The sequence below is a fragment of the Poeciliopsis prolifica genome, unplaced genomic scaffold, assembly GCF_027474105.1.
Source record: "Poeciliopsis prolifica strain line A6 unplaced genomic scaffold, Auburn_PproV2 SCAFFOLD153, whole genome shotgun sequence".
NCBI lineage: Eukaryota > Metazoa > Chordata > Actinopteri > Cyprinodontiformes > Poeciliidae > Poeciliopsis > Poeciliopsis prolifica.
This window is the reverse complement of record NW_026562528.1, coordinates 9060-21450: the sequence shown is the minus strand read 5'-3', so window position 1 is coordinate 21450 and position 12391 is coordinate 9060. Positions and strand designations below refer to the sequence as shown.

Below are 12391 nucleotides of genomic sequence, written 5' to 3'. Positions count from 1 at the left end.
CATATTTAACTTTGATATTCATACTTCAAAAGTGGGAACAAATAATCTATAACTATAAACCTATAAACTAAAATACAAAATTGTGCAATTTTGTGTAGTGACCTTTGAAGGATCAACGTCTAATATCAACAATATTCAACTTTAAATATTCATGCTGGATAATTATAGTAAACGGCATGAAAACAATTAGTACATTAGGCTTAAAAGGGAAAAAGAAAACATAAATTGCACAAAGTGCCTTGCTGCTGTTTAGTTCACCAATATGTTTGTCGCTTTAGGAGAAGCTGTATAAATGAAACAATTTGCAGAAAAAAATTAACTGAAGCTCCCCTTCCTTTTGTGCATTCAGTGCATTTCTTCCAGGAATACTGAGATCCGCTGGGAGAAAATGCAAGAAATCACTCAAGTAGCACAAAACTCAAATCAAAAGGGATTTATCTGCTGTTGCCGTCCAAGCAAATGCTCCTGTTTGAATAAAGCATCAGAGAAACCAACACGGAGCTAACAGAGCAGAGAAACATAAATGTCGAATTATGCCATATGTTAATTATTACGTCTTTATGTTGGCTGATCCAAACGGAGCTCAAAGGCGAACACAAACAGCACGGAGCGTCGCAGCAGACCTCGCATACTAATTCAAACTGTTTTTTTCTTCTTTTTTTTCCTGCAGTGTTTACGCTCGCTGACAGGCTGTCTTTATGGGTGCCAGTATGTACGTTCAGACACACTGGGGATGCCATTCTGGCTCCCAAAACAACGCCGCTGTCCCCCACGGGAGAAGCGAGTCTCCCGGTTTGCCCCGTAGTGCCGAGCCGTGATTCAAACGCCTGTCATCTCGCTGTAATGATGATCCATCCGCAGCCATTACCAGCCCATGGTTTCTCACTTACAAAGCTGATTGTTTGACATGTGAAACATACATCAGCATAATCTACCCCATTAGTCAGTTTTTTAAGCGCACCCACAGCAAATCAAGTGGAAAGGAGCGGGACAGAGGGTGCTAAGAAGCACAAAACAGTTAGAGGGAACAAGAGACGTGAATAAATGTGGACAGAAAAGGAAGAATTTTATGGGATTTAATGGTATAATGTTCACAAACATATTTCCTCTCTATTAGAGAGCAGTTTGGGTTTTGTTGCCTCAGAATGAGACATTTAAATTCATAAATAGTCCTCTTTCACTGAATCCTGCTCCTATTAAGTATTTATATTGTGCAGCAGAGCATACAGACTTAATCACAGCTCAACAGAAGTTTTGTTTTCTGTCTGTGTTATATATAGTTTCAACAAGTTTGTCCATCTGACTGCTTACTTGGAAAAAGAAGAAACATAAACTTCCATTTATTAAAATTTTTATGTTATAAATATATTTGCTACACCTTCTTTTGTTTTAACTATAAAACTTAAACGTCTTTGAATTCACTTTAATTCAAATCACACCAAAATGCAGGAGTTCAGTCACACTGTGGTATAAAAACAGAAAACAGGAAAACTCTGCAGCCGGTTTGACTGACTTTAACGAATCTATATAATTTTAAATACCGTTTTAATTCTACCAGTAAGATACTCTCCAACTCTTAACTAAATCATCAAAATGTAAAGCTTCTTTTGAGTTATGCTCTCTTATATCTGCATCTGGAGAAGAGTCAGCGAGTCGGTCCTGATCTCGGCATGCAGCGATGCCGCCCGATAAATATACAGCTTTGGAAAAAAGTAAGAGCCCACTGCACTGAACCCCATTGAAAACATCCAGGTTTTTCCATCAAATGTTGATTTCTGAGTAAAAACATTAGTACTGCTGTTTCTAAATGAATATTAACTTGTTTTCTTTGCATTTGAGGTTTGAAAGCTCTGCATCTTTTTTGTTAACTATTCTCATTTCTACAAATAAATATTAAGTTTTGCTTGAAATTTAAGGAAACATGTAAGTAATTTATAGAAGTTAATTATACCCAAATATATACAGATAAAGAGCAAAATCAGAGAACAAACCATTTTAATTTTTTCCAGAGAATATATTTATGTCAGTCTGTGTATTTATAGCAACACAAGATACTTTACAAGCAGGTTCGATATAAAAGTAGGTCTATTAAATTCACTTAAAACCAAAATAAATGTAATTTGTTGCAATGCGGTCTTGTCAGATAGCATTTAGATAAAATAAGAACAGTGACTTTGTCTTTCCAGGGCAGATTTTCAGTTTAATCTGACAGATTGAACCTAAAAGTGACTAACATTGAGCAGCTGCTGCTACATACTCAAACTCTGTCACAAGATCAAGAGTAGAAATAAGCTTGTAGATGTTTTAAAAATAACATTAAAGGTTGAAATTAGGCTATGACTTTCAACATAAAAAAGCTTCTATATAAGGACTTTACAAGCATTTAATCAAGATTAGAAGAAAATTTACTGTATGGAATAAATACGGAATAAACAAGAAAATTTTGAAGATGATCATTTTTGGATATTTCAGTGTTTTCAGGGTTTTGTTTATCCACAGGGACGCAACACTTGAAGGCTGAAGGTTGAGACTCTCTTTACATCCTGCATGAAACTGATGAGAGTGTTTCCCGATCCAGAGAGTAAAACCATAGAAGGAGGTAACAAAGAAACCAGGCTGGTTCAAAGGAGACGTGAGATAAGAATTAGATGATTTATACAGCTAGATTTTGATCCAGAGAGTCTGACGTATGAGAGAAAAACAGGCAAAGGCGTCACTGAGTGTGTTAGCGTGTGAACTTCACCTGCTCATGGGATTGCACGTGTGTGATGAAGGCCAGCTGACGTGCCAATCAGCTCTCGGGGTAGAGTAGAGCAGCCCTCCTCGTTTTCAAAGTCACACTGCGTAGCGCCCCGCGCACACACTCGCTCACACTCTTAAGACACCGCAGTCCTCCTTCCACCTCCTCACAATGAGTCAATAGGACTGTGCTCATCAATTCTGTCGAGGGTTGCTATGGAGACTGAGAACAGTGTGTGTGTGTGTGTCAGTGTGTGTCTTAATATCTTCTCTGGCCCGTCAGGTCACGTTTCATCATCTGATTTCCTCTTGCGCGCACATTAGAGACCCCCCGCCGAAGCCATGAGTAGGCATTTCTCACATCCACACTCCTTGAATACCGATAGGAAAAGAACAGTGTGTGTGTGTGTGTGTGTGTGTGTGTGTGTGTGTGTGTGTGTGTGTGGGTGTGTGTGTGTGTGTGTGTGTGGTGTGTGTGTGTGTGTGTGTGTGTGTGTGTGTGTGTACGTGTGTGTGTGTGTGTGTGTGTGTGTGTGGTCGTGGGACGTTGAGGATTCCTGTAGTCATACATGTGTGTATGTGCAGTCAGGGCTCAAAAGCTGGTTGCATTGCTGCAGAAGATCTCTGCAGCATGCAGTGGAAGCGTTGCAGAGCATGCACGGCTGCTGTGTGCGACTGCATGTTCAGAAAGCGGCTCTGCAGGTTTTATTTTTAGCATCACAGGAAAACTGAACACCTCCCCTCTTCCTCCCTCCATGCTCTTCTCTCCTTCCCTCCCTCTCCTTTTTGCTCTCTGCCTCGCTCTTGTCTCATCTCTCGTTCCATGCTGTGTGTATCTTGCTTATGATCACAAGCGCTGTATGCTGAGGCTTCGGAGCTCATCGCTAATGTCTGAATGAATGCAAGCTCTCACCTTCATCTCCCACATCAGAGGAGGCGGCATGTATAGAACCTTGCAGGGGTGGAGGTGACGTCTGAACTGTAAGCTTCCCTGTCGCAACGGCAGCCAAGGCAAGGTCAAGTGCTCAGTGGCCTGGTAAAGCTTTTCATTACATATTTAAATCCACCAAATTCCCCACAGAGACCGCCTGCTGCTCTCCGCTTCCTCCCTCCAAACTCGCCTTTCTCTGGATTTTTCTAAATTCACATATGGACAGAACGAAGCGGCTCTCGCCGTCTGAACGTCACTGTGATGGGTAACATTTGCGTAATGCCAGCAGGGCTGCAGATGCAGCTGTTTGTGAGGAGCCAGCAGAAACAGGCGGCAGGCAAAATGCCACCTCCCTCAGTGAGTCAGACGGAGATCAAGAGTCGGGTTTAGATTCACGCAAACTCAATTACCGCCAGGTTTGCCTTGAATTTTCAAATGCATCCTTCGTTAAATACACACACAGAGTGGAAAACTTTCACTTTTAATGAACATCAATACGACTTGAACATTAGGTTCAGTTCCAGCTTTTTTCCTCTGATAGAGCAGAAAATGAGCAATAAGAAGTGGGGTTAAAATGTATTTGCTTTGTTAAATAAACAGGAAGAGAAGAAAAATGTGACTTCTCACACTTTGCTAAAAGTAATAATAAATGAGCCTCGCCTGCTTTCAGTGGTGTTCCCCAAGGCTTATTACTCGGCCCCCTTTTGTTTAATGTCTTTTTCTTTGTCACACTTTTAGGATTCCCTTTTTTTTTTGGATTATTTTATTTATAATTTCATAGATAATAACATATAAACAGAGCAAACAAACAACAAGTCAACAATAATTACGACAAAAAAAGTGCTTCCTACTAAAAAAGATAAAATAAACTAAAAAGTTAAAGAGGATTGTGGCGAGTCATGACAAACATGAACTGAAAACAAACCTTAGATGCCCTTTTTTTAGGACCTCATCAACCTCACCGTTCTTATTCTCAGTAACAAGCAGCTATAAATGCTCTGGTTAAATCTTTATGTTCTCCGTTGACCAGCCAGACTGCGACTCCCATCGTCCGACAACTTCCCTGCTTTCTGTGAAACACAAAATTGATTTCAAGGGTTTTGTAACTTTCTAGTCTCTCTCCTAATCTTCTGTATATCGCTACCGTTCCACCTGTCGAGTGGCGCCTTGTCTTTGGGAATCTCTGAAATAATGTAATATACTTTAATGTCCATAAAATGGAGCATTTCCTACAGCATCTAGCAGGAAAAGATCATATAAATATAGATTCCAAGAGCAGAAAAAGAAAAAATTAATCTTTGTGAATGCATCAAATTTACAACCCTGTCCATTTTTGCTGTCTTCCAATCAAACATTTGTAGTATTGCTTATATTTCATTTCATACCAGCAATATCTTGTATTTATTTACATTTTCACGTTGTGTTGACTATGCTCAATTTGTCCTTAATTGATGTGTTTGGATGTCTATAAATGATGACTACAAATAACATTTATTATCATTCTTATGCTTATTCGTATTCGTGTTATTATCATCATCAAAATGACCTCTGACAGTGATTGTGAACTCTGTCTCCAGCTTGTAAAGATTAAAGATCCAGTCGGGTTTAGAGGTTTGTGAAAGCCTCCAGGCTGTGCTTGGAGGCAGAGCTGTGATGAAGCTGCATCGCCTTCAAAAAAAAATAAAGGAAAAGGGGAACTGGAGGACATGTTTGAGCAGCTGCAACCACTGATGCAACAATCACATGAATAAATCAGGAGGGTAACTATTTCTACATGTTTTTATATTGGTAGTTGCTTAAAATGCATACAAGTGTTTATAAGATCATAGACTTGCAGAGTGTTATTAGATGATAGAGGGAGAAGCACAAAGCGGATAAAATGACAAAGGTATGTTTTTATTATCTTATTCAACACTATGACAGGAACAACCCTGAATATCTAGGTAAAATATTCAAATTCAAATATAAAACTCAAATCTTCTGTATTTGAAAAGGTGATGCTATTCAGATAGAAGCATTTAAAAATATTTTATAACTTGTTTTTGGACTAGTTTGTGCAAACTTTGGACTCCAAATAGTTTAATTACTTTGTAAAAGTACTAAAGGGTAAAGGAGGAAGGTCTGGTGATTTTTGGACGAAGATCAAGGCGGATTTTCAAGTAAGTAGGACAAGCCTGACCCCCATTGGGAAGAGTGGAAACAAGGGTATTTGGAGGTGAAAGTGGAGGAAGAGTTGAGCAGAAATCTGTGGAATGAGAAACTTTTATACTGAAGGGCAAAGTTGGAGAGGGCAAGGTTTGGCTGTGGTTTCCACTTAATTATTCCCTCTCAACTGAACGCAATAGAAATAGAAAATAGAAAATCTACAGTGAGTCTAAATCTCTAAATTAATTAACCTTACAGACAAAGTGAGTGCATTAAGTTTAAAACTGATACTTGATGGCCAAGACTATTGAACACAACTTGGTTAGATTTCTCTAAACACTAAATAGTCACTATTTATTGATACAGGTGTGAGTTTTCTCACACCTGTATCAATAGTTCCTGCCTTGCCTTTCCAAATCAGCATGTCGGATTGCTGAGGCAAGAACGGCAAACAGCAGAGTGGACATTGACATGCATGAGTTGGCGCAGACACACGTGCTCAAAGAAAACCAGCGTTCGACACACACAAAGCGCACATTTCCAACCCCTCGCACTGACTCGTCTGTCTCTGTCGAAGGAAAATGGAATCCATCACATACAGGATGCATGGGGGCGAAAGATCACTCACATTTCTCCCAATCAGAGCCAAATTGCTCTGGATGGCTCTCGTATTTGGAAGATAGAGCTCTGGCTCCGTCGTTGCATGCAAATAACAAAGTCGGCCTCTCAATTTTCTTTCTCTTGACTTAAAGAACGTGTTGAAGGACTGTCACTGAAAACGTTAGGAATCTGTAAGGGAAGCAATTCATGCTGCACAAGCAGATCATACTGCATACATTTGCTAATCAAAATAAGACGCAGCTGGAAGGTGGGACTCCTGTCTTGCAGCAAAAAGGTTGTGAGTTCGAATCTCTGCATGAAGTCGGAATGTTCTCAGAAAGGCACATAGAGGAACTGGATGTTGTTTTCAGACTTTCACCATCAAACATTCAGATTTCTCTTTTTTTTAGGCTTACTGCAAACATCAAACCTCATAAAGAGAAACTCTAAAATCTGCATGACTGAGTTCTGTGGAGGAAATCTGTCTTATCAACACATTTAGTGACAATTAGCGTCAGCCGCAAATGGATTAAAGCATCGACAGAACCCTGAAACGAATGATGCAGTCTTCTGGCTCCATGCAACAATATTTCATTCTTGTGGTGTGGGAAGTAATTTCAAAGGAACAGAAGGCATTAAAGGCATGTTGGAAGTGAGGTCTTCAAAAAGACAGCAGTCTCTTATTGAAACCACTGAACATTTTGATGTAGTAACAACCCAGGTCTCCTTCTGCTCAGGAAGTTTCTCTATGTTGAGCAGGTCAACCAACAACTGTTCCAAAATTCAATATATTACTATTACAACTTTACCAGTTTGGTTTGCAGACCGTAATTTCAGCAACCTTTTGTTTAAAATCCTGTAAACATTAAGACAAGTACAAATGATCTAGAATATGTGATTGATAGGAGCAAAGCAGGAGCATTTATCACGCGCTGCGCTTGTTACACTCTAATAAACATCAGCGTCTTCCTTTCTTTCTTTCTTTTTTGAACAGGACATTAAAATAAACATTTGGTTTAATAAAACACAAGAATGAGATCAATGTAACACACTTCCATCTCAGGATGCAAAAACGTGCCACTTTTTCAAAGTGCTAACCTGAAAACTTCAGTTCATTCAACTGTTGGAGTTTTGACAGAAAATTAATAAAAAGTTAACACAACTTGCTACTTTGAGTTTGTCTTTTGCAAACTCACACATTTAGGTTCAAAATCTCTCGCTACATTTTCATCACTTGAAGAGTAGAATTTAGTGGACACAAATAATGTTTTAGGACTGAGAAACGCGTCGATTCTCTGACGTTGTCACCGTCTCAACATCTGCACTCCTGTTCTGGATCCCAGCTGATAATCACATTACACACGTGGCATTTTCCTTAAAAAAAAGCTTTGAATTTAATATTGAAGGACTGCAAACCAAACACTTTGAATAATTACATGCAAATGAAAATGTGCCACCGCTATAAAAGCAGGTAAGTCCTGCAAAACAATGTAATGTTCTTTAAGAGCAGCACCAACACATCAGAGACTGGCAGCTTCTTTCTTCTCCCCTCCGTGTTTTTTCTGGAAACAGCTTGCAGGAGCCCACTCTCTTTACAGTTAATGAAATATCTAATGCACTTTGTTTCTTTTGCTCCGCACCTGCCTCCTCAGAGGCTTGTTTCCTCCTCTCACAGCTAAATTACTTGATCTCAATGGAGCGAGACAGACTGCGGTGAGCAACAAATGGGCGGGGAAGGCGAGTACTTCCAGCGAAAAGACGACGAGCTCCTGGAACAAATCTCCTCGCCTTTTTTCTGCTTTGAATACGGCCGATTGGCTGGTTGTTGTTTGCAGCGTTTGGCCCGTAAAGCCTCCCTCAACACACGTCCCCAATCCATCAGTTTTCCTCTCTCTACGTCGAGAACAACAAAACCGAGTCCTAAACGACTCTCAGAGGGTATTCCCTGCTTTCTTTTTAACATCCCTGCTCTTTTCAGAGAGATATTTACAGCTATTTAGGGACTGGTGATGTTCAAATTATTTATAAGATGTATTTCTGTGTCTGACTCACATCCAGTTGACCCGCTTTACATTCCAGCTCATGAAGCAATTTCTGTGACCAGTACCATGAAGCAGATAATGCAGCTGCTTCATAGTTATCAAAATTTAAGCCACTTCATAGAAGATAGCAGCCGAGGCCAGAGAGTATTTAAGGTGAGGAATATTTGCCCTGAGAGCGCATGGTCGCATTAAACAAATGTCAGCTAGTGAACCTCATCGAATTAAAGCTGAAAGGTGATAACATGAGACTACCACTAAAGGTTAAATATTTAGTGAGTTAGAAATGTAGCAGCAGCAACATCATCACCGACAGAAGCAAACGCTTGCATTAAGAGTGACTGAGTTTTGATTTGTGTGTCTGAAATTCAAACCCAAGCAACATTTTTGCCCTTCCTTATTCCCAGACTAATTATATTATGGTATATTATTATCATAATTAGAATTATGTTTTTTTAGTAAGTAAAACTGAGGTTTTACTTACTAATTTAACGCCTTCAAATGGGTCTCTGTCTCTTTAAAAAACTTCTGCTCTCTCCGAAACTCTGCCTTCACAACATGGCTCCTCCATTAACACTATAACAATGTTTTTTTTTACCAGCATTTCACTTTGAAGTGGTTCCTATGATGAGTTCAGTAGATGCTCAGTTTCACCAGGTGTTTGCTAATTGCTGCTGGCTAGTCTGAAGGAGCCGAGTGGGGAGTCACTGGAGGAGTGCTGCTTTTTGCACAGCTGTCATAGAGATTAAATGATTAATACAATATAGGTTTTTTTTGATAGAACATTAAACATGTCAATTTTACATAACACTGCCTCTTTAAAAGGTCCTAATCAAAGGTTCTGAAAGACTTTTGGAAGTATGTTAAAAGCTAATTAAAAATGTGGGAGGAATCCCACGCCTTCGAAAAGAAAAAGTGTCCAGAACTAGGAGATTGTTGAAGTAAATCTTTGACAAACTTCGTTAATTACACAATCAGAGCCTTTAGAAAGAAATATTCAGCTGCTGATAGAATGAGCAGTTATGATCAATGTCTGCACTGGCTGTCATTAAACTGATGCATTTTTATTAAAGTCATCCATCATCAGCGTAATCAATGCAGATGAAAGATGTTTGGTCTGCTGTGAGAAACCGTCTGCTGTGTTCTCATACATAAATGATGAGCAAACAGGGAGCAAACGAGCGTGTTGATGCGTGTGGGTCGTTCTGAGCGGGAACGTCCGGAGGGGGTTTTGACGGATCGCTCACCGAGCACGCCCAGTCGGTAGTTCATGGTCACCACGATCACGTTGCCGTAGGCGGCGAGGACGCTGGCGTCAAACATGTTCCCGGTGCCCTCCATGTACGAGCCGCCGTGGATGAACAGCATGACGGGCTTCTTCCTGCGATCGCGGATATCTGCACACACAAAACACACCGACGGTAAGGATTGGAGCGCCTGAAGAAGTCAATAAAAATGGTTATACTTCCTGTTTGATCAAACATGTTGGGCTGTAATAAATTAACAGCAAATGAATCTTTCCTCCTACTGGATGTCAGTGCTAGAAAATGGATCTTTAACGTACTTGGAGTACCTTTTAATGTCACAACGCCTGCAGAAAAACATTTGCTAAAAATTCTTGACTGACAGTAATGAAAGAGAAATGTTGTCAACAAACCCACGGGGAGAACTAAGTACACCCTAAAGATGGGAAAGAATTTAAAATGAAAAGAAGCAACCAGCTGTTGCTAATGAAAATCATCAGCAGGTAAGAAAAGCTCTAGAAAAACAAAAGGTTTAGGACTTTTTCATATCTGAATAAAAATAACATTGCATATTAATATTATTTTGTGTCTACTGTATTAAATCCTGCAGAAAAAAAACTGTGGTTCTTTTACATCTTTAAACTTAGATATATTTATAAATGTAACAAAAGACTCCATCAATCTGAGAAGGACAGAGAATCCAACATTTCACTAAATTACGATTACCACTAAATAAACAGATTTCGATTCAAGCAAAAGTGGAAGGTAGTCATCCAAGAAATTGTGCAAGAGTAAAAAAGAATTTGGTGGAAAGTCAACTCAAAGACTATTGATCAAAATTACCAATCATTTAATATTTAAAAATCACAAAACCAGACAAACCAAAATATAACGTTAAGGGAAGATTTTGGTATTTTAAAGACAAAATTGACGATAATTCAAATAAGTAACAAAATCAATAAAACTTTCAATAAAAAACTTATGAAACTGTAACAAAAACTGCAGCTGTGTTTCTGTTTCTGGTGAATTTTGGTTAAAACATGTCATTCAGTGGGCAGAAAATCCACAAATTTTACTCAAGTGAGAGTAGAAGTACTTCAGAATAAAATTACCCAAGTAAAAGTAAACGGTACAGCATAGTAAAAATACTCCTAAAAGGTTTTTTTTTATCATTTATTTTTTCAAAAAAGTTGCTCAAGTAAAGTTATTCCCCATCTCTGGGTGTCAGACCGTGCTCACGGCTGCTTCTCAGACGCCACAGGATTCAGTGTTAAAGATAGTGAAAACACAGATAAAAAAAACTAAACAACTATGGCCTTTTGTCAGGGTTTCCGGAAGAAGTGTATAGTGTCTGAAAGCACATTAAATCTTAAGGCCTCGGGTGCAAATATATCTAAGACAGAGCCTAAAGCTAAGAGTGACCAAGATGGCTGTCTAATAGTGTTTAAATCTGTCAAAGCTACAGACTAAAGTCTGCAGAGAAAACCTTCTGATTCATAACCGGAGCTGTATGTTTAAAGGTAATGACACTGAAGATGGGAGAAATGTGTTCATGTGTTTCTTCAAAGATGCGCTCTACAGTTCGACTCTTGGTTGAACTGAAACAGATTCTAGCATCAGCTTGTTTGAAATAAATCATCCTTCATTCAAATAACTCAGTTTTTGTTGGAATATTCTCACATAGGCTTATTTAGAGACGAGTAAGACCTCTTCAGTGCACATCAAAAGTCTCTTCTTTTGTTTAAAAAAACAAGGCAGCATGACAAAGATCCACAAAGTTGCTTCTTAATAAACACTCCGGAAAGGTGACGATTTGGGCTTGTTCTGCAGTGAAGTCTTCTGGACAAAGATCCCAAACATAGAGCAGAATTACTGAAAAAGATCAGTGTTTTGTAATGGACCAGTCAAAGTCCAGACCTCAACCTGATTGAGAAGCAACACAGATAAATGGACTAATGAAGGCCATTTCTGATAAAAACCTGCTATTACTTTTGTATTATATGCAGCAATGCAAGCATCTGGTGACACATTCTGCCACTAGGATTTTATTGAAAAACAGAAATTTAAAGAAATAAACTTCCAGATAAGATTACAAAAAAATTGTCTTTTCATTTCTCCATGCCATAAAATCCAAAACCAAACAGGATACAAAACAAAGAAAAAACATTTAGAATCTTCCATAAAAATTCAACATTATTACTACATTTTTGTAAGAACTCAAGAGAGAAGTTGACACATCCACTGTCAAATAAATGCTGCTTATTTCTCACCTAAGAGCTTGAAACTCACATGAATGCAAAGTGCAACTCGCCCTCGGCTGCAGAAACAGACGTGTCAAACTTGCTCTGTTTCCCTGTAGGGAAACTTCAGAGGACATCTTTCTCTTTTTCTTTTTTTTTTTGACACTATCAGTTTTAAACCAGCACTGCTCGTTAGTGGTTCTAGCTTTGGGGTAAAACATGAAGAGATATCATAAATGTCTCACATATAAATGTCAGGTCAAATCCTGGAAGACCAGAATTAAGAGGAATGATTGATTATCTTCATTTAAAGTAAAGCATGTCACTTCGTTAAGAGTTCCCATGATAGAAATGTCATTAATCGATCTTTCCTCATACATTAATTAATCTTTTTGCATAAATCTTCACATCTAAATCCAGACAACTACCTTGGACAAATGGAAATGAGATCAA

At 38.8% G+C, this 12391-nt stretch overlaps 1 protein-coding gene across 1 annotated transcript in view; it reads right to left on the bottom strand.

Moving 5' to 3' along the window:
* The window catches only part of LOC129356009 (neuroligin-2-like), a 71566-nt gene extending 61719 nt beyond the window's left edge, over positions 1–9847 (bottom strand). Inside the window, 1 exon segment of the mRNA XM_055025632.1 lies at positions 9702–9847. Within this exon segment, the coding sequence (XP_054881607.1) occupies positions 9702–9822 (121 nt within the window). The 5' untranslated portion in view covers positions 9823–9847.
* Positions 9848–12391: the final 2544 nt, after the last annotated feature.